The 20,162-nt window shown below is 34.4% G+C and overlaps 1 protein-coding gene across 1 annotated transcript in view; it reads left to right on the forward strand.

The window, feature by feature from the left end:
- Positions 1 to 16,826, forward strand: part of LOC132701433 (uncharacterized) — a 28,862-nt gene extending 12,036 nt beyond the window's left edge. Inside the window, exons 3-5 of the mRNA XM_060669314.1 lie at positions 6,786 to 6,831; positions 8,113 to 8,245; positions 15,466 to 16,826. Coding sequence (XP_060525297.1) covers positions 6,786 to 6,831; positions 8,113 to 8,245; positions 15,466 to 16,601 — 1,315 coding nt within the window. The 3' untranslated portion in view covers positions 16,602 to 16,826. The remainder of the gene's footprint in view (positions 1 to 6,785; positions 6,832 to 8,112; positions 8,246 to 15,465) is intronic.
- The last annotated feature ends 3,336 nt before the right edge of the window (positions 16,827 to 20,162 follow it).

The following is a 20,162-nucleotide window of genomic DNA, read 5'->3' on the forward strand; positions in this document are numbered from 1 at the left end:
AATCTTTGACGTTTTGGCAGACAAAAATAAGACATTTTCGCCAACTAACCATTTTTGGACTTAGCATGAAGGATTACAGTTGACTTCGAAACTTTGTTCATGTCACTTGTTACTTGCGAAAATCGATGAAATCGAATTTTCGAAAGTATCTGCGCTCGTATAAAAATTTTATATCTCGGTAACGGTAGGTCCTATGGTATTGAAACGATCACAGTCGAAAAGAATTTTTTTTTGTCTGTTTGTCCGTTCTCCGTTTTCGTCTTTTGGGTTTTCCTGAATAACTTTCGGACCGTTGGAGCTACAAAATTGAAATTTGTCTCCTTTTTCACCCTCCACGAGGCACATAAGCTCGTAAGAAATGGCCCTGATCCGACGCCGGTATCAGTCTTTTCGACTATTTTTATAAATTGCTATGAAACACGATAAGTGTCTGAAATTTGAAGCAATCGACTTCTATTTGCCACATATATGCAGCTTTGTCCTGTGACGGAACCTATTGAAAATGGGGGGGGGGTCCGTAAGTATTCTAAAAAAATAAAAAGTCGCGCGTGTAAGGGTCTACAAAAAACATCATTTTTCAAAAACTGTTTACGAGACCAAAAAAAATCTTAAACCAGACGAAGCAAAAGATACAGCTCTATAAACTTTTATTCGTGACAATTTTTCAAAAATATACAGGGTGCGCCGCAAATTCAAAAAAACTGAAAAATGGATCCCCCTATTATTGAAAATTAGTTATAACTGAAAGACTATGATTCAGATCTCACTTTGTATTGCGATATAGCCCGCATAGATAGCAAACATTTTTTTATTTAAGATTTTAACCTATTGTACATGGTGTTCCCGATATTCCATGCTAAATGAGAAATGTGTTAAGTGTCCTAAATTTGCAGATATCAACTTCAAAGTAAGCAGAGAAGTAAAAGTCCGTGTCCATATTTAAACTGTAGAAATTGGTCGCAGTCAAATATTTCCAAGTATTTTTCAAATATATTTGATTTTTTTTTGGTAATTTTAGCTACCAGAAAAATGTTTTCCTCCATAATCGTTCATCCGATTGGCAAAATTCTTTAACCGGCAGACGTAGAAGATTCGGTGCAATAATATTTATTTCAGGCATTTTTTCAATTATATACAGAGTTTTCAAATTATAGGCAAAAATCTAAAAGACTTAGAAAATTGTTTCTTTACAGAGTAAATTATTAGCCGCAAATTAAAAATCGTAAAAAGTATGGCTACTTGGTTTAAACGGTCTCAAGAGCTACAATTTTTGTGTTTGCAGTTTTCGTCTATCACATACGCTGCTCGAGATATTTGAAAAAATCCATATTTCGAGGGCTGTCAAGACGCCATGACGTCATTAATTATTACAGCGCACTGTAACTTATTTTCTCGAAAACCATTTACTATTTTCAAAACATTCTTGAACCAGGACGCGTGGAAAATCGAGGGCTATAACCTCTACTTCGAACAATTGCATCATGGTGCGTCGTTTATGGGCAAAAAATCTAAAATATCCTAAAAATTTCCGTTTTTGTGGCAAAATTATTGGCGATAAATAAAAAACCGTTAAAGATGGGATAATTTTATTTGTACAATATCGTAAACCCTATCGTGAGAGTTGCAGGTTTCGTCAATTATACAGGGCGCGAGATATTTGAAAAAATATCATTCGACAACGCCATTATTTGTGCAAGTTTTGATATTTACCAAAGTTTGCTGTAACTTTGAAGTTGGACGAGATGTGAAGGACATTTTATACAGGGTGCATGCACAATTAAATTGCACCGATAGAAAAACAATGCGTCCCTTTACCACACGAAATCGCGAAGTTCTCTCCTTTTATAATTAAAAGCTGCTTCGCGCAACGAACTTTCCCCGCCCAGTGATGATTTTTCGAAAGCAATCTTGTTTTTATTGCTGCTCCTACTTCCCCTTCTGAATTTCTTATAAAATTGTAAACATTTAAAACGATTTGTTTAGCATCCGAAGACAAGTGGATCCGTTTTTTTTTATTTGCTGAGGTAGTTCGTCTTCCAAATTGTCATTAGGTTCGACTACCATCTCCTCTTCGTCTTCAAGTTCTTCGTTGTTGCCTTCTTTTAACTGGGGAACATCTGCGTTATTCCTCGGTGTCCACATTTTAATGTGTTAAAAAACAGTAGCCTTCAAAAAACGTTTAATTGTAAGATACCAATGAATATTGATCAGTATTCTTATGGCGTACCTTTATCTATCGCGAATATAAGCTATAGTCCGTTGCAATTTACAAATCGAAGAACTATGTAGACCCAAAAATACAAGAAGAATGTTGTTAATCGACAGGCACACAAGACAAAAATGATTATTTTCAAACTTACCTGTAAGATAAATAGAGTGCAGGTATGGTCTGTTCCTAGATATAAGAAAGTGACCAATTGCTTTTGAATGGGATTATCCAAGGGTGGTCATTAACATACAATGCAACAAGATTATTACCTAAAGTTACTTAGTTTAAGTTTATTAGTAATCATTCTTATTTCGTGTGTAATACAGTGTGTGTTGAATCGTGTGCAAATTATGCAAAATATGTGCGAGTCTAGTGTATTTCAGCAGATGCTCCCGCCCAAATGTAGAAAACACTATTCTATTGCGACTAAGGAAGTTATAAACAATGTTTATTTGACTCTCATTGAAAGCATCTTTACAAGAAACGGCCACATTGACGAAAATTCCAACATCAACTGTATCGAAAATTGTGAATAATCCCATTTCAGCGAGGAAAAAAAGAAGCGATGCTGACATTTTCTCGAGTGTAGATGAAAGTGATCAAGATATAATAGGAATTAAAATTTACCAGTTGTACGAGGAACAAAGCGTGCGTACATGAGATATCTTAATTCGAAGGCTTGAAAAAGATGAAACCGCTGTTAAATGTGACAGAACTACCTTATGGAAGTGTATTCAACACATGGGTTTTAAATTTTAAAAAATTGACAAAAGGCAAGTTTTAATGGAATGTTTTAGAATTCAGAAATGGCGGCTGGAATATCTAGCAAAATTAGGATTTACAGAAAACAACAAAGGCCAATTATCGGAAAAGGGTTGGGTTGACTCAACTGATAAGTGTACAACAAACGCGCCATCAAAAAGAGGTAAAAGAATTACTATTTGGCATACTGGCTCTAAAGATGGTTGGATTACAAATGGATTTTCTCTGTCTGCGAAAAATATTAAAGATTCTTCGCTGGATTACCACGAAGACACCATCGCTGATTTATTTTAAAGTTGGTTTAAAAACAAACTAGTTCCAAACATTCCTCCTAAAAGCGTCATTGTAATGGACAATGCAAGTTATCACAGCAGACAGTTGACTAAAACCCCTTCCTCATGTGACACAAAAGCAACAATTCAAAACTACAAGTACAATAACGACATTTATTTTCACGACTATTATACCAAAAAGCAATTAATTGAGGTTCTACAAAGCTTGAACCTACAAAAGGAATACGCCTATGATAATTATGTAAAAAATCTAGGGCATACAGTTCTACCACTTACCACTGTACATTTAATCCCATTGAACATGTTTGGCACCAACTGAAATCTGCCATTCGTCATAACAATGTCATAACAGTGTTAACTCCAATGTCTTCAAACTTATAGAAACCGAAGTTTTTAACATCCCTTCACAAAGTTGGGCAAATTCGGTTAAACATGTAGAAAAAGCAGAACAATCGTACATCCATATTGCAAATAATATAGAACCAATAATAATTAGAACCGGCGATGATAACGACAGTGATACTGATATATTATGTGAATAATTTTAAATAATTTAAGTAGGTAATAAAAATAATTTGTAACTTTATTTTAGATTTAAACATAAATACATGCATAAATAAATAAATATTGTTTAGTATCTTTCCTAACAAAACCCCAAATAATTAAATTCTAAGCAAAGTACGGACCTGTTCGGCCATATTTCATTCTCACAGCTTGCCCGGGTCTTTCCTTAATCCGTAACAGTTTGTCACGTTCTTATATCTATGAACAGACTTTACTTACTTACCATTACCTTTTGAACTATCCAGTGAAAACAGCTTCGAAAGGTCAAAGCTTGAGAATCAGGTACATAAATACGTACATACTTCAAGGATCACATATTGCAATTTAGATTAAACTCTTAAGAACGATACATATCACCTTCTACTTATTCGAAAATACCCCGCAGCATCAATGTTTCATCAAATTTAAAACGGTCCAATTACGTTTCAAATAAAAATTTCAAGTTTCTACAAGTATTCGTAACAATCCATCTCAGGTAAAACCTACTTAATTTAGAATAAACATCTGTTTGGATTTTTGGTCATAAAGGATATTATTATATTATATAATTTGCAACAATTTACAATACACAATACATAGATATTGACAAAAAGAAGGACGAAAATCAATATTTAAAGAGATACGAGTTGATCCCCCTGGTAAAAGGTAACCTACCCTAAGGCAGTTTGATAGAGAAATAAGTCAGGCACTTGATAACATTTAAAGTTCCATTCGAAAAAACCGAGCCACTTTGAAAATGTGAAGGTTTGCAGCATAATTTTGGATACCCTGTATCAAAGTAGATAACGACAATAGCGAGAACGTCGACTTAAGCCTCTTTTTTAATATTCTGCCAGATCTCAAATTCTCAGAAATTACAAAAATATGCACGTTCAAAGCCGGTTAAGCCGGAGGTGCAATTTTTTTTCCAAGGTCAAATATTTCGAAAACGGATAGACATAGGTATAGGACGTTTCACATTAAATATGTTTATAATTTCACACAGAATAATACACTGGGGGTTCCATTTTAAATGAGCAAGTTGACAGACACTTTCGGTTGAACCGGAAGTGACTTTGAAAATATATATTTTTAAAGTACACTTGGCACTTGCCTAAATCCCAATAATTGAAAGGCGACATAAAGTAATCTAATAAGTGAATATCGGACTAAAATTTCTTTACACGTTTTTCTGCAATTAAAGTTAACAGCTTTACAACAAAATGATGAAATTTTAAGAAAAAAAATTTCAAACTACTGCAGAAGAAGTAAATATTTTATGCATAATCATAAAAAATAGCGTATTATGCAACAAGTGTGGTAAACGGCATTTGAGTCACGAGTTTATTTGGCACGAGCAGAGCGAGTGTTTAATAAATAAACGAGTGACTTAAAATCTTTACCAAGTTATTTTATTGTGGATTTGTATACATTTGGGTAGAATTTTTTTCCAGTACCTCTCCTCCAGAAACCATAACTTAAGTACTTCCAAGCTTTCACGAGATAAGATTTTGAAATCTTGTGAAAAACATACAGAAAACTGGATACTAAATGGAACTCAGATACTAAGGTAAATCGTATCATTACTGTAACCTCTATAAATCTCTACCTCCATTAAGAGCCAGTGGTAGTAAAATACTAAAAAGGAAAACTTATAAGCACTTCAAAGTTACGAACACAATAGTCACTTTTTTAAATGTTTTGTTTTCCTAAATTGAAAAAGCTCTTATTAGACTGAAAAGAAAATAACTTAACAAAAATCATTTTTACGATAAGCTTGTTAAACAGTACCACCACCGTTATATAGCAAAATAAAATATTATGCTAGAAGATTGCAAGCGCAATTTTACCCATTTTCACTTAGTGGTGCGTCACGTGACCGCGGCTAAAATCTACAGTAAACAACTAAAGTACCTCAAGAGACACCTTGTGTAATCCTTATTACTGCACAATTTGCATATTAATAGTAGGGCAATATCGTATATAATTTTTAAAAGCAAATTTGCCGAGCAGTCTCAATTTTTAACAAATTCATATTAACAATCCGGCAATCTGATATTTTATTGGCATTTGTAGAATTTTTTCTATTTTAAAACTAATTCTCCAAATGTCTGCCTGAGATACCAATTTCAAAAAAAAAAAATTATTGAAAAAACAAATCTTTTTAATATACAGTTTCAATTTTATCCAGTACAATTTTGCTCAGCAATGTTGTTTCTAGCTCTTTAAAGCCTTAACATATATTAAAAGAAGATCGCAACAAACATTTTTTTACAGAAGGTGTAAGTCCCAAATTATTATTACGCGATCGCAATATGATTCGAACGCCAAGTTTGCATTGTACCTAAATAAACGAGAAATTTTTTACCAGCTATCCTATCTAATCTTATCTTTGGGGCATCGAAATAAATATGCTCTTTTGCTTATTGTTTGCTGTGACAATCCAACACATCAGCTTAACAAAGTACAGCACAATTTGCTGGGTATGAACGTATCTCCTATATTTTTCAAAGAAACTTCCACAGGCTACTGTAATCCTTTTTACAAAACTTCTGGATTCAGTTTTCAGTTTCAGTCAAGCTCTGAAGAAGCCAACAGGATGATTGGCGAAGCGACAGCAATTTCGACTAAGCAAAAACCGACGCAGGAGGAATCCAGAAGTTTTGTAAAAAGTATCTCCTATATTGCTTCGTTTCGAATATACATGTCCGATGTCTGATTTTCTTTGCACGATATTTAAACTTTCACGTTAATGAAAGAAAAATAGTGTATTAAGAGGCCGTTATTATGGTTTCCACGACAAATGTTGAGTTTTTTTAATGTATAACATTTTAATTAGCTTAGTTTTGTTATTTTGTTTGCTTAAAATTAGGGCACATATTTATTGACATACAGAAATATATTCTGAGCATATATGGACATACACTTCTTCGAGCACAGCACGTCATCATGTAAAAATAAAAGCAGTTGATTCACAGCTATGTGCTGCGGTGTGAGTTGTTGGCGACGTTGCCGGAGCGTTTGGTAATCCCCAACAACAAGAAAATCACAATTTTAGTCCTTTTTTGGAAGCGCATTTGTACTTTTGGCTGAGTTATAGAAGAACGAATATTTACATATTGCGCACTATAAATTGCTACAATTTAAAGAACATAGAGTTTAATTCACGCACTTTTGTACTTAAAATCGTAAATTTTAAACGGTACAATATAGCACACACCCAAAATATCATAAACTAACAAACCGATCAAGCAAATAATGCCACTATACAGTGTGTCCAAGATAACAATGTCTGCCGTAAAGATATTGGAGATAAATGAAATCTCGAAGCATTTTTTAAACTACTGCAATAAGTAAATATTTTAGGGCAAATCGTAGAAAAAATTACTTTTCTGGCTTTCTAATTTAAAGGAAACTAATTGAAATTGCTAATCTATTCTCAATACCTGGATACCTGAAATTATAAATTTGAATAAAGTTATTGTATGATATATAAATTCTTCCTCCCATACCTTTGATTAGCTATAAATTTTTCACAATCTCCTTCCGCCTGTACCAGTAACTTAAGTAATGAGACAGCATTTATAAATTTTGTGAAGGACATACAGAACACTGGATGTTGAATAGCACTAAGATAATCGAAAAAAAGGAAAACATTTTCTTGAGTTTTCGGGAACAACACTGTGATCACTATCAATCTATTAAGAGTTAGTGGTAGTAAAATACTAAAAAGGAAAACGTATTATTGGGTATAATTTTACTACGATTATTGCTTTTATCCATTTTAGCAAAACAGCACCACTGTAAGCATTCACTTAGCGGCGCGTGACTAAAATCTACGATATACGAACGATAACGAACGATAGCTCCAACACCCGTTACTAAAGTGCCGGATGTGTTCGCAATGGTTCACAATTTCAGAGCAGGGAAAATATAGGAAATTCAAAATAACACTTTTAAAAGCAAAATTTGTTTTTTTAAGCCCTGAGACGTCTGAAGCTTTAATAGATTCAGAATAATAATCCAGCAATCTGATATTCTATTGACGTTCTTGGAATTTTCTATATTTTAAAAGTAATTTAGACCATACAAATATAAAACCTTTAATCCGCTCGAGATCCCAGTTTTATAACACAATTCAATAATCCAAGATAACGATTCGAACACAAAATGCAAATTCTAGGCTTAAGTTGGTTTTTAGTATACAATTAATTGTGTCATGTGTGCGATCATTTGCTTTGAAAATGCGCCAGTCCTGCCCTGCTCGATAACTACACAACAATACTTGTTCAAGCAGCAATATAGGAAGGTTTCATTAGTAAAATGAATAGACTGTGTCAGTACAAAACTGTTATTGCTGGTATTGTAGTCGTCAGTTTACTCGTAGTTGTTACTTTAGTGATTTTCTTTTTGGTAAAGAAAAATGAAATCAAAGGTGGTAAGTTTGTTATTGAAGATAATACTAGACAAACGTTCTTTGAATTACGTTATAACACATACGTAATTGTCTCGAAAATCTTAAACTTGCAAGGAGTGAATGGACGCATTGTTATTCGTAAGATTTCGCGGTCGTCATTGCATTTACTAGTGTTTCAGATCTATACCCCACAAACCCTGTATTTACCACTCTAGACGCAGACGAAATAACATCGGTGTCTTCGTCTTTCTTCACATTAAATATATACAGTGTGTCAAAGATAAGCATCCTAAGAATGAGAATCGCAGTACCTGTTGAGGAGACAGCTTAGGTTAAATTTGGAAAAAGTTTTTTCTGACCTTATTTGAAGAGATATCAAAAAACTAATGACACTTTCTTATGGACGCTTTTAAGGTATTTTTAGATTTTATATCCGACTTTTGGTATTCATGAAATAATGGTCAACTTCATTTTTTATATGGCCCCAAAAAAAGTACTTCCTGTACCTGATGTCATTTTTTATTACAAATTCAACGATGTAGAATCATTTTTTTAAGTATTTTTAAGTAGGTGTTGGAGACAAACTCTTTGACGTAGATATCTGTCACCAAGTTTGTCACATATTATTTAAAACAAGATAAAATAGTAATTGTAGTTGTTGTTTGCAGAGTAATTGTTGTTATTAAAAGGTATCTTTGGAGGATTCCCAAAATAATGTTTTACAAGCAGTTGTTAGGAACCCTAAGATCTCAACTGGGCAAATTGAGGATAATGTAAGAGTAGCCATATCCACAGCGCGCGTAAAAATATATATCACCCCTATAAATGTAAGATTTGCCAAAGGCTTAAACCAGAGGATTCTGAAATAATAATAATAGGGTGTGATGAAAGTATAGTGCTGCACGGTACGGCAAATTCGTGTGTTAAGAAAATACCGAGACATCAAAAACATTTTGCTATTATTGCATTTATGCCAAATTCATTTTCGAGAGTGTTTGGATCATTTACCTCTGGCACAGATCAATAGCTGTTGGTTTTAGCAAGACGGTGCTTCAGCAGCGATTTCCTGGGAAGTGGATTGGAACCTCCAGTGAAATGTCTTGGCCAGCACGATTCCTTGACTTATTTCTTCTGGAGTTCATATAGGGTTTTGTTAAAAACCGACAACTTTTTTTTAATTGAACCTAAGCCACTAAGATTCCCATTCCCAATGAAAATTACAATTTAATAATAGAAGATATACTGAAAACATTCCCAAAGATGCGACATTATTTCGAGTTTTTTTTTACTAAAGAGATACAGAAATGCTGTTTTCAATTACTGCGTAGTGATATCGTTAAGTTTTTTTTAGAAAATAAATATTACGAATTTAAAGTGATATTAGTATTATAAAAAAGTGGTTTTAGTCAAAAACAATACATTTTTTAAATTATCACTGCCACCGTTCCATTCCTGTTATCATTTGACTTTTATTTTCTTTAGTCTTTTGTCTCTGTTTTATTACTCACCTGTTAACATAGATACTTTAAACAAGGTATGAGCAGCCTTTAATGTAAAAAATAAATAAATAAATACGTTCGCAGACCGCGTTTAAAGGTAGTGTTTCAAAGTATTGATCATAATTTTTAAGGATGCATATCAAACACGAAATAATGCGACATTGTTATTATAATCCAAGTTATTAAAATAACAAAATGAAATGAACGCATTTTATTTTGAAACACTTTGAAATGGCTGTGCAAATCATTTACTAACTGTCCTTGTTCTTGAAGGCTCAAATTTAAATGATTGAAATAGTCTGTGAGGTCAACCAGAAATGCATTTTGAGTCACTCAACTGAGATCGTGTGTTTCTTTTTATTTGTATAAAATCTCATTTCTAAGCTCGTAAAACCGTTTCCGCATTTTCCTTTTATATTGAATTCTTGCATTACTGAAGTTGACTCATTACAAAGCAAACAAATAAGCAAAAGATTTTTTTTTATTGCGTTTTTCAAAATATCTCAGCTCGAAGTTAAATGATTGCATCTTACTGTTTGATTTTTTGATTTGATTGATGGCACCTTGTATTTATGTCAGATCACTGACTGCAAATTTTGACAGATTTTATAAGTTTGTTCAGGCTTCAGAAAACGATATAGCAGGAATCACGGCCTATGCCTATATATATATATATATATATATATATATATATATATATATATATATATATATATATATATATATATATATATATATATATATATATATATATATATATATATATATATATATATATATATATATATATATATATATATGATGACACTATATTCCGGGATATCATCCGTTCGCTTGTTGAACTCCGACTGGAATCCTATATAATATATATATATATATATATATATATATATATATATATATATATATATATATATATATATATATATATATATATATATATATATATATATATATATATATATATATATATATATATATATATATATATATATATATATATATATATATATAAATTCCAAAAGTCACCTTACTTTTTGAACACACCTCGTACATGTCCTTGCCGAACTTGATTTTCAGTAATTGTGAATTTCAGGAAAATTATCTGGTCTCGGAATTTAGTAATAGGAAGAAAATTGGAACATCAAAAAAACATTTAAACCGTCAAGTATACATAGTTACATTAAACATACTTTTACAATATCCAAATACATTTTTCATAAGTGTACCAGTTCAGTCGACTCAGGTTGTCGGTCCCTCTATAATATTCTAATATATTTTTTTAAATCTGTTAATATTTACGTTTTTTAATACTTCGTCTTATAGGATTATTCAGTGTTTCATTGGTTCATACTTAATGCATTTTTATATTATTACCATTACGTGAAGCTGATTTACAAAACTTATGTCGATATTACATTTTTGTGTGTTATAGGTATAAGTTTACATACTTACTTACTCCATTCTCAATATATATATATAAGTACTCACTCTACTTTTAATATAATAATTTTTACTACTTTGTTTTGTAATTTTTACATTTCACTAAACAAGGTTACTATTTACAAAACTTATCGATTGTCGGTTGTTGTTGAAACGAACTTGATGAAGTTTCTCCACTCATCTTGTTAGCTTCTTCAGAGCTGAAACTGACTCGCATTCTGCTCTGTATCTGCTTAATTATTGTTTGAGGGGGGTGGGGGGGCGTTTAAGGAGGGGTATGAACATTGTCTCGAATGACTGATTCCCATATTGGTGTCAAGTAAAGGCATGAGTAGCGGTTAAGATTGTTTGGTTGCTTACAGATTTCTATAGATTCTCGGATTTTTTGTTGGTAGAAGAATTGATTACATACAAGAATTGTTGTTTTATGGAATAAAATTTTGTCCGGTTTCGTGTTTGTATTCGTCAACTGCTGATGAGTTTATTCGGCTTAGTCTTAAGGTTCTTACATAATTTTTAACCTAGTTGATATTTTTGATTAGTTGCGGCATATGCATGGAATGCTGTAAACTCCTGGTATCTCAAAAAGAATTTTGTCTTTAACGGTTCGAAGATATTGAGAGATTTTTGGACAAGTGGTCAATCTGGGTTTGACCTTATATTTCTTAAGAATTGATATGTGGTCAGTGATGTATCAAATGTAAGGAAGCACAACAGTGGCAAATGTGAGGTTGCTTTCAGACTCATTGTCTTTGGAAGGTTGTTGTGAAGTGTATTTTGTGATGGAAAGCTTAATATCTCTAATGCGAAAATTATCATATAGAAGAACACTTGTAAGATGTTTTAATTAAGGGTTGAGTGACTCGGGCTGAGATTTGTGAGTCGGATGGTATGTGACAATACATTAAGATATCGGTGTGTGTGCGTAGGATTTCTGTAAACAGAATGACATAAGGTTAGACCTGATTTTCTATTGATAATAATATCAAAGTATGTTACTGTTATTAGTTTTTAATTCAATGGTGAACATATGTTGGCGTGTGTAGAGTTTAGATGTAATATTGAGAGTTTCAATAATATGCAGTTTAGTAAATAGGGATTCTACATATAAGTCGAAACTAATTAGAATATGCAGTGGATCTAGTGTAATGATTTTTATTTGTTTAACAAAACAAACAATTCTCAAAAATGTTAAAATCATAATCTTACATAATCTGCAAATTATCTGTTTTACACTATGGTCAGTGCATGTAGATATTTGACAGTAGCAACACTGTTGCCTGAATTTGCGATTTTTCTTTCTATTGCACAAATAACATCGTCCAGAAACAGGTCGTTCAGGTTCTCCGGAATGGATTTCATGGTGCTTATCCAATTCTGGAAACATTTCTAGCACATATGATTTGACACTGTTGGGAATTCTTGGTTCTGTCGACAATAAATCGAAGATCGCAGGGGTAATCCTGGTTTGTGAATCTTAGGAAGTCCGTAGAGGCGAGGGACTTTAGAGTCATGACAGATTGAAGGTTGCCTTCCATAGATGACGTAGTATCTTTCTTAAGTTGACGACGTCTGTAAGAATATCGTGAATTTTTGTTCTGATATTCATTTGTGTTCAACACCACCGTAGCATTTCATTTATCTGCTCTCCTGTAGTCTGTATAACAACAGACGCAAAATTGAATGAAAAAGAGACTAGTCGCTGGAGACTAGATAATCTCTAATTAATTTTTTTAGTCGTCGTTGACACTCATCTAGCAATAACTTCGTAGATTTCCCTTCGGAAATATTTTATATTTGTTGAAAACATTAACGAGTGTGTTTTATCGTTATATAATTTTAGGCGATTGACTGACTGACATATGGTCGGCGAGATTATTAATATAAACTAAAAACAATAATGGACCCACAATATAGCACTGTGGGTCTCCGGGGATTATCATTTGTAAACTTGACAGTTCATTATTGCAAAAAAATGCAGGAAGATAAGATCAAGTTTTTTGCAACAAAACTGAATAACTGGCACTGTTAAAGACACTGTAGAGGCCATAGAGCACTAAAATACTAAATTCTCCTCCCTCGTAGCCCTCCACTATGGCCTAGCAGGGGTTTCATTCAAGGTTTCCAATATTTTATGCGCTATGCTGTATCCCTGGAGATGTCAGCCTCTCACACTTGAACATTTTGATTTCATCTATTTACGAGAAAACTGTCGACTCTACATAGAAACAAAGGATCCGGTCCCGATTGCCTCCCACCATATCTTCTTAAGCATTGCAGCTTCATACTTTCTAGACCACTTTACCAATCTTTAAAAACAGTAACTTTTCCAACTAGAAATCAAGCTCCATTACCCCTATCCTAAAATATGGCGATAACTCGCAAGTCAACAATTATAGCCCATCAGTATCCGGAGCTGTATTCCTAAAGTGTTCGAAAGTTTAGTCTGCGACTATTTATCTGCTGGAATGAAAGGTTGCTTTCTCGAGCAACAATTTAAATTTCTCTCCCATTGCTCCAATGAGCTAAACTTGCTTAGATTTACAGATTTTCTGCTGGAATCATTGGAGGAGGGGTCTCACGTTCATGCCATTTACACGGACTTGTCAGAGGCATTTGATCGAATAAAGCATCAAATCTTAATCAAAAAAGTTTTGGAATGGTTAACATCGTACCTTACTGAAAGAGTGCTGATTGTGCAAGTCCTGAACTTTCAACCCACCGAAATTAATGTGCATTGTGGTGTTCCGCAAGGATCACACCTAGGATCCCTACTCTTCAATGTCTATGTGAATGATATTGCTTCATGTTTTCATCATGCATTTTTCCTATTATTTACTGACGACCTAAAATTGTATATAAGAGTCCAAAATGCTGATAACTGTACAAAACTCCAATCCGATTTAGATCACCTATCGATATGGTGCGATTTGAATAGAATGGAACTAAATATTAGTAAATGTCACCATTACCGCAGGCCTCCGTAATAAGGGAGTGTTACTCGATATTAAATTGACTTACACACATTAAGCGTTGTACAGTGGACTTCCAGAGTATCCCGACTATGAGATTCTGTTCTGCTCCCCCGTATAACGTCCACGTACAGGCTATAGAAAGAGTGCAGCATAGGTTCCTGCAGCATATAGCATTTAAGGAGCACCAAGGACTTGGTGCTCCTTCCGATTACTCGAAATTGGAAATCTCTCTCCAACTTACAACTATTTAGATTCGTCGCATGCATAGGGATCTCACCATTTTTTATAATCTACTGCACTCAAATTCTCATGGACCTGAGCTGTTATGTAAGATTGACCAGACCAGAATAAACCACTCCTTCCAGGTAGAGTTCCATCGTAGTAACTATCGGCAAAGTTTTTTTCTTACTAATTTAGTCTCACTAGCAAATTGCTTTTCGGACCAACTTGACTGTTTCCAGGGTGCAAGAATATTTAAGAAAGAACTTAAAGAACGTCAGTAAAACTGTTCCGTTGTCTGTCATCTGATTAGTACTGTATAACATTGCCTTGGTGCCTTGCTACTATGTTAATTTTAATATTTTGGAAAACCAATGTTAGTCGCATTAGGGTTGGATCTTTATCTATCTATTTTAATTTTATTTTGTTTTTAGTATTTTGTTTATGTGAATATTGGGCGGTTGGCCCGTTGATAAATAAAGAAATGAATAAAAATATGTGGAGTCGGGGATATACCTTTTGTAAAATTATATTTACCTGTTCTACTACTCTAGGTAATAATAAATTACCCAGAATCTTTTCTCTTATTTTTGAATAACTAAATAGTCGCATTGTTCATCTCCTACGATGAATCGATATACTTGATTTTCATGAAGCTTAGGTACTTTTCTTCTTTAATAGAATGTTTCACTGTAACAGATGTTGCCTGTATCCTATCCGCTTGAAAGCTCTTGATGGTGTATTATGGATTCTTTAATAATAATTACAATACCGCTTTGAGCGTCAGTGTACGGGTCGATAGTGTTGTATACCTTGTATATTTTGAACTTGATATATGTCTTCTTAGTGAAATGAAAAAACGTCAACTTTTCCAGAACTAGTTGCAACTGTTGCTAATGCCTTAGTAATCCAATGACATTCCATGCTAATATTCTAAGCTGGTTAGGAATCTCAATTTTTTGAAATCGGTCCTTGGGCGATATTGTAGCCCGCTTCATCCATTGCGCGTAATTTGTCTAATATTTAATGAAGTGATGTTTAAATGAAAAAAAAATATTACCGGTATTCTCGCAACGCAGCTCTAAAGACACATTTTTATTTCCAGATTGTGAGATTTATCCATTCGAAGTCGATCCATCCCCGCTTGTGGTTTTTTCCGGCACCAGTGACTTTTTATACCCCGCACCGTTTGAAAAAACGCTGAAATTCACGTCCGGACAAGCTTTGGACTTCCTCTGCCCGGGAAGAAATCTGCTATTGGGATCGACGAAAACTAGTGACGCGTATCTGCCCGGAACTTGCGTAAGAGACGATACATTTTTGATAAATGGACAGGAGATACTTTGGAAAGAAATATCGTGTAACAACTATCCGTGGAAGACTGCGAGACGTTCTGGTCTGACGTGTGAAAATGGTGGCGCGGACATAGAAATCGGCTTCGAGGTGGGAGATGGCCGTTTCTTAAAGTCCCTAAGTGTCTGTTTCAACGAAACCAGCCAGATAGCCTTATATTCTTTTCACAATATGACCTCCGCTATTAACCAAAGGGTTCTCAATACACCCAGACCTTCGTGGTTGCAAGGTTCAGGGTTCTATAGTGTCGGTACCGTGACCAATTATTATGTGAGGAACAGTCAAAGGAGCACCATCAACACTTTACTAGGACTAGATCTCAATTCCACCAAATATATCCAGGACGACACCAACTACTACTTGTCGCGAGGCCATATGAGCGCTCGAAGTGATCACTACTATGCCGCTCAGCAAAACGCTACGTTTTACATGATGAACATAGCCCCGCAATGGCAAACTTTCAACGGTCTCAACTGGAACCAAGTCGAGATAGACATCAGAGATTACGCTGAAGAAAACGGAGTTAATTTGCAAGTGTGGACCGGAGTCTATGGAGTAACCACGTTGCCTCACGAAAAGACTGGACTTCCGGTAGAGTTGTACTTATACGTGGATGGGAATAACAACAAAGCGCTACCAGTGCCATCAGTGTACTGGAAGGTGGCGTACAATCCAATTACCGAGAGGGGACTCGTGATGATCGGAGTGAATAATCCGTATCTCGCGAATTATACGACAATTTGTGACGACGTCTCTGACAGAATCACGTGGCTCCATTGGAAAAAGGACGATCAGTCGAGAGGTTTTTCGTATGCCTGCGCTGTTGATGTTTTTCGACGTGTAGTTACGTCTCTGCCTAATATACCAATTAGAGGTTTATTACTATAGAGGCGTAAAAACCTAGTTTAAAAATAAATTATGAACTTAAAATAAAATTATGTGGAAAACTATTTTTTTTACTACGTTTTCATTCTGTCTCACTGAACTAAACACTTTCTCTTGAGTCGACGTGTCTGGCTTTGTTCTTGTAAGCATGCTCCTTAATATCATCCCGGCTGAATACATTCTTAACTTAACTTAACTTAAAATGAGAGAACCTACGTCACATCGTTGCTGTTGTTTTAGGTTTACAATTTGATAATGATGAGATGCAATAAGCGAACCTGAAATTATACATGTAGGCATACCGCAGGGCACAGTACTGGGACCGACACTCTTCAATCTGTATATTAAGCGACTAACATTGTTAGATATAAAGGGAAGATTTGTCTCATACGCCGATGATACTGTTTTGCTCTTTAGCAGTGATAGCTGAGATGGGGCGAGAGCCCAGGCAACCGGCGGTAAAAGAATGGTTAGACTGCAACAGACTCTCTCTGAATGTAGATTAAACTAACTATATGGCTTTTTCAAAAACTATTGTTGATCGTCCTACTTTTAAAAATAAACGTGTGGAAAATTGAAATGAACAAATTTTGGAAGCAAAATCTGTAAAATACTTGGGTATTTATATTGATACAAATTTGAAATGGGAGAGTCGCGTTAACTTCTTAACAAAAAAGCTAAGGTATTTAATATTCAAATTTTATTCACTAAGGCAATGTCTAACTGAGCAACTTCTGTTTATACTATACTATAGTCTCGTAGAGTCGATTTTGCTGTATGCGATAATAGCCTAGATAGGGGGAGGGGGGCTGTACAGTACTGCATTGAGACCATTGCATGTGGTTCAGAATAGAATCCTTAAAGTGATGTACAAAAAACATCATTTATATCCAACAAATCTTCTCTATAGGGAAAAGGTTTGTGATGTTAGATGGTTATATATTTATATTGTTTGTTATATTTATCAAAATAAAGTCTCTTTAGACCCAATCAATGATCTGTATACCACTATAGCAATAATGAATAGACAAGAACAGGAACCGATGCCTGGAAGTGAATTCTATAAAAATAATTTTCAAAATTTGGGGCCTACATTACACAAAATAGGGAACTTTATTTTGTGTTTGGTTTATTTTGTTTTTATTATTTTGTTGAACTTGTTGGGCGGGAACTGATCTTATGTTATGTTAGTTATGTTAGTTTATATAATAGGGTGAGAGGGTAGTATAGAGTGTTAACATAATTATTTTTAAGAAAGCGCATACGGGTTTTTAGAAACCTAGGCGCAATCAAAAATTAAGTGTATGTAAAAATATATAAATACATTTTTGAGTGTTGTGAAGAAAACCTTTTTTAAGACTGCCTAATGCTATGTCACTGTATTTTGTGATTCCTCTATTGTGTTTGAATGATCCCTAGTTTGGTTACTTCAGAATGATTAGATTCTAAATTTAAATGCTATGCGAGAAAGGAGTGTCAACATATCGAAGTCAGACCCTAGGTTTAACAATCTATGGCATGAGAATAAAACCATATAATGTACACTTACTTTTTTTTTAAATACTTGCAAAATACCAGAAGTTTGTTTTTCTCATAAGTCGCTGGACGATTGGAAAGAGAAATCTACGTAAACTGCTGGTTGCGGAGTCCCGCGAACTGTTGATATGTCTGCGTGATACATTATCCCTGTGGATTTTTGGAAATCCACATACATATAGTGGTTTAGTATGATGCAGTATTTATGCAGTGCTCGATAGATTCTTCTTTCAATCGTCCTAGAAAGTAGTCCGTATTTGCCTTTGGCAAGCGTGTCCTCGATTTTATGATGGTATTCCTTAACATCCATGATGACTATGTCATTGATGTTCATATCCTTTTGCGAGTCTTTGATGGCTGCTTGTTCTTCTTTGGTAGTATTCGTCGTCCTCTTTTTTCTCTTCTCCAAAAAAGTTGTTTTTCAAATTTGAGCAGCCTCCTCCCATGATTCCTTTGAAGTCCTTCTCTGATTTTGGAACAGGCTCCATCGATCTTCGATATGGTCTTCCTTCCAAGTCAGTTCGTTTATCCACGAACCGATTTTTGATAGTGGACTACGATAGTTAATTTGGGATCGTATCAGTGCTCGATTAGCATTTTTCAGTATGCGTCGTGCTCTGTTCCTCGCCGTACATAAGAAGTTCATATGGGCTTCCTCTTTGGTTAACTTGATCTTCGTCTTCTCTGCTACACTTGATAACGGGTAATGATACGTCTGCTCGAAACGTTGTGTAAACAAAAAATAAAGGCAATGAATGTTCGACAATTTCTTAGTATTCCTATTGAATCATTGTCTACCCCTTTCAAGCAAAAGATGCTGCTGGCTTTTTCAGAGCGCTATCTGAATCTGGTTTGATGATTGCCCTGCACGCTCCTGCTGCTGGGGACGGTCGAATTGTGGAAGGACTTTCTAATGCTTAACGAAATACCAAATCCCAAATGCAAGACTGGTGGAAAAATGTGTCGCTCGACAATTATCGAAGACTGATGGAATCTTTGGTGTGCTGATGTGTCGGGAATTTACTTTAGATGCTGGTTTTCCAGAGTTTATGATATTTGATATATGACATATTGAACATATGGAAGTATTATACTCCGGTCGAAGCAGTTGTGCAGTTACAGCACGTATAGTGACGTAATCAAAAAATGATCAGCATATTTTAGCCGTATTGCCACTATAACCATAAATAACGATTTCAAAACTGACAAACAAAATTCCTGTCAGTTTACGAGGGGTTATCTACGAAGTTATTCTAGTAAGTTGTTTTGGTGAGGTGAGATGTGTTAATTCCTGGTTGAGATTTTAGCTGAGATAAAGATATTGCTCGGAGGATGTTTGCTTGGATGATGATGTAATTTTCTATAGACGGAATGACCCGAGTTTAAGCCTTCATCAAAAATAAGGATATCTAGACAGGAGAGAGTGTTATTTTGTAAATCGAATATGAAATTGTGGTTTGTGTGTATGGAGTATAGGTAATTCAAATACGTTTGAAGAGATTCCTGATTGTCTGTTCAGATAAAGAAAACGTCATCTACATATCTCTTCCACAGTTTCGGGTTTCGATGGAACTTACCAATGGCTAGTTTTTCAAACAAGAGATGTTTAAGATGATGCTTAGTGTTTCAGAAACAGGAACTTTCAATGAGATTCAATGTCAAACCTGACTAAAATATAGTCTGGATATACCTTAGTCATTTTTAGGTCTTAACAATTAAGTGCAAAGCTGGAACTTTTCCTGTGAATGGTTTTAAAATTAAGGTTGAATATTTTGCTAAAGCATACGTTGGTGAACCGAGGGTGCTGACTTAGGGTAACGAAGCTGTAGATTTGTCTTGTGAATTTTGTTAAGATAGTAGAGTCGAGGAATATTAGAGTCTTGAACTATTGACCGCCTTTTTTATGAATTCCGGAAGAGATGAAGCTGTACTGACATTTAATTTTAAGTTCTATCGAAAAAGTCAGATCTCTATTAAATTCATTTTATCTTGATAGTCCCTAGAATTCATGATAATAATGGCGTTTGC

Source organism: Cylas formicarius, unplaced genomic scaffold, assembly GCF_029955315.1.
Source record: "Cylas formicarius isolate icCylForm1 unplaced genomic scaffold, icCylForm1.1 PGA_scaffold_4__25_contigs__length_36172078, whole genome shotgun sequence".
Taxonomy (NCBI): domain Eukaryota; kingdom Metazoa; phylum Arthropoda; class Insecta; order Coleoptera; family Brentidae; genus Cylas; species Cylas formicarius.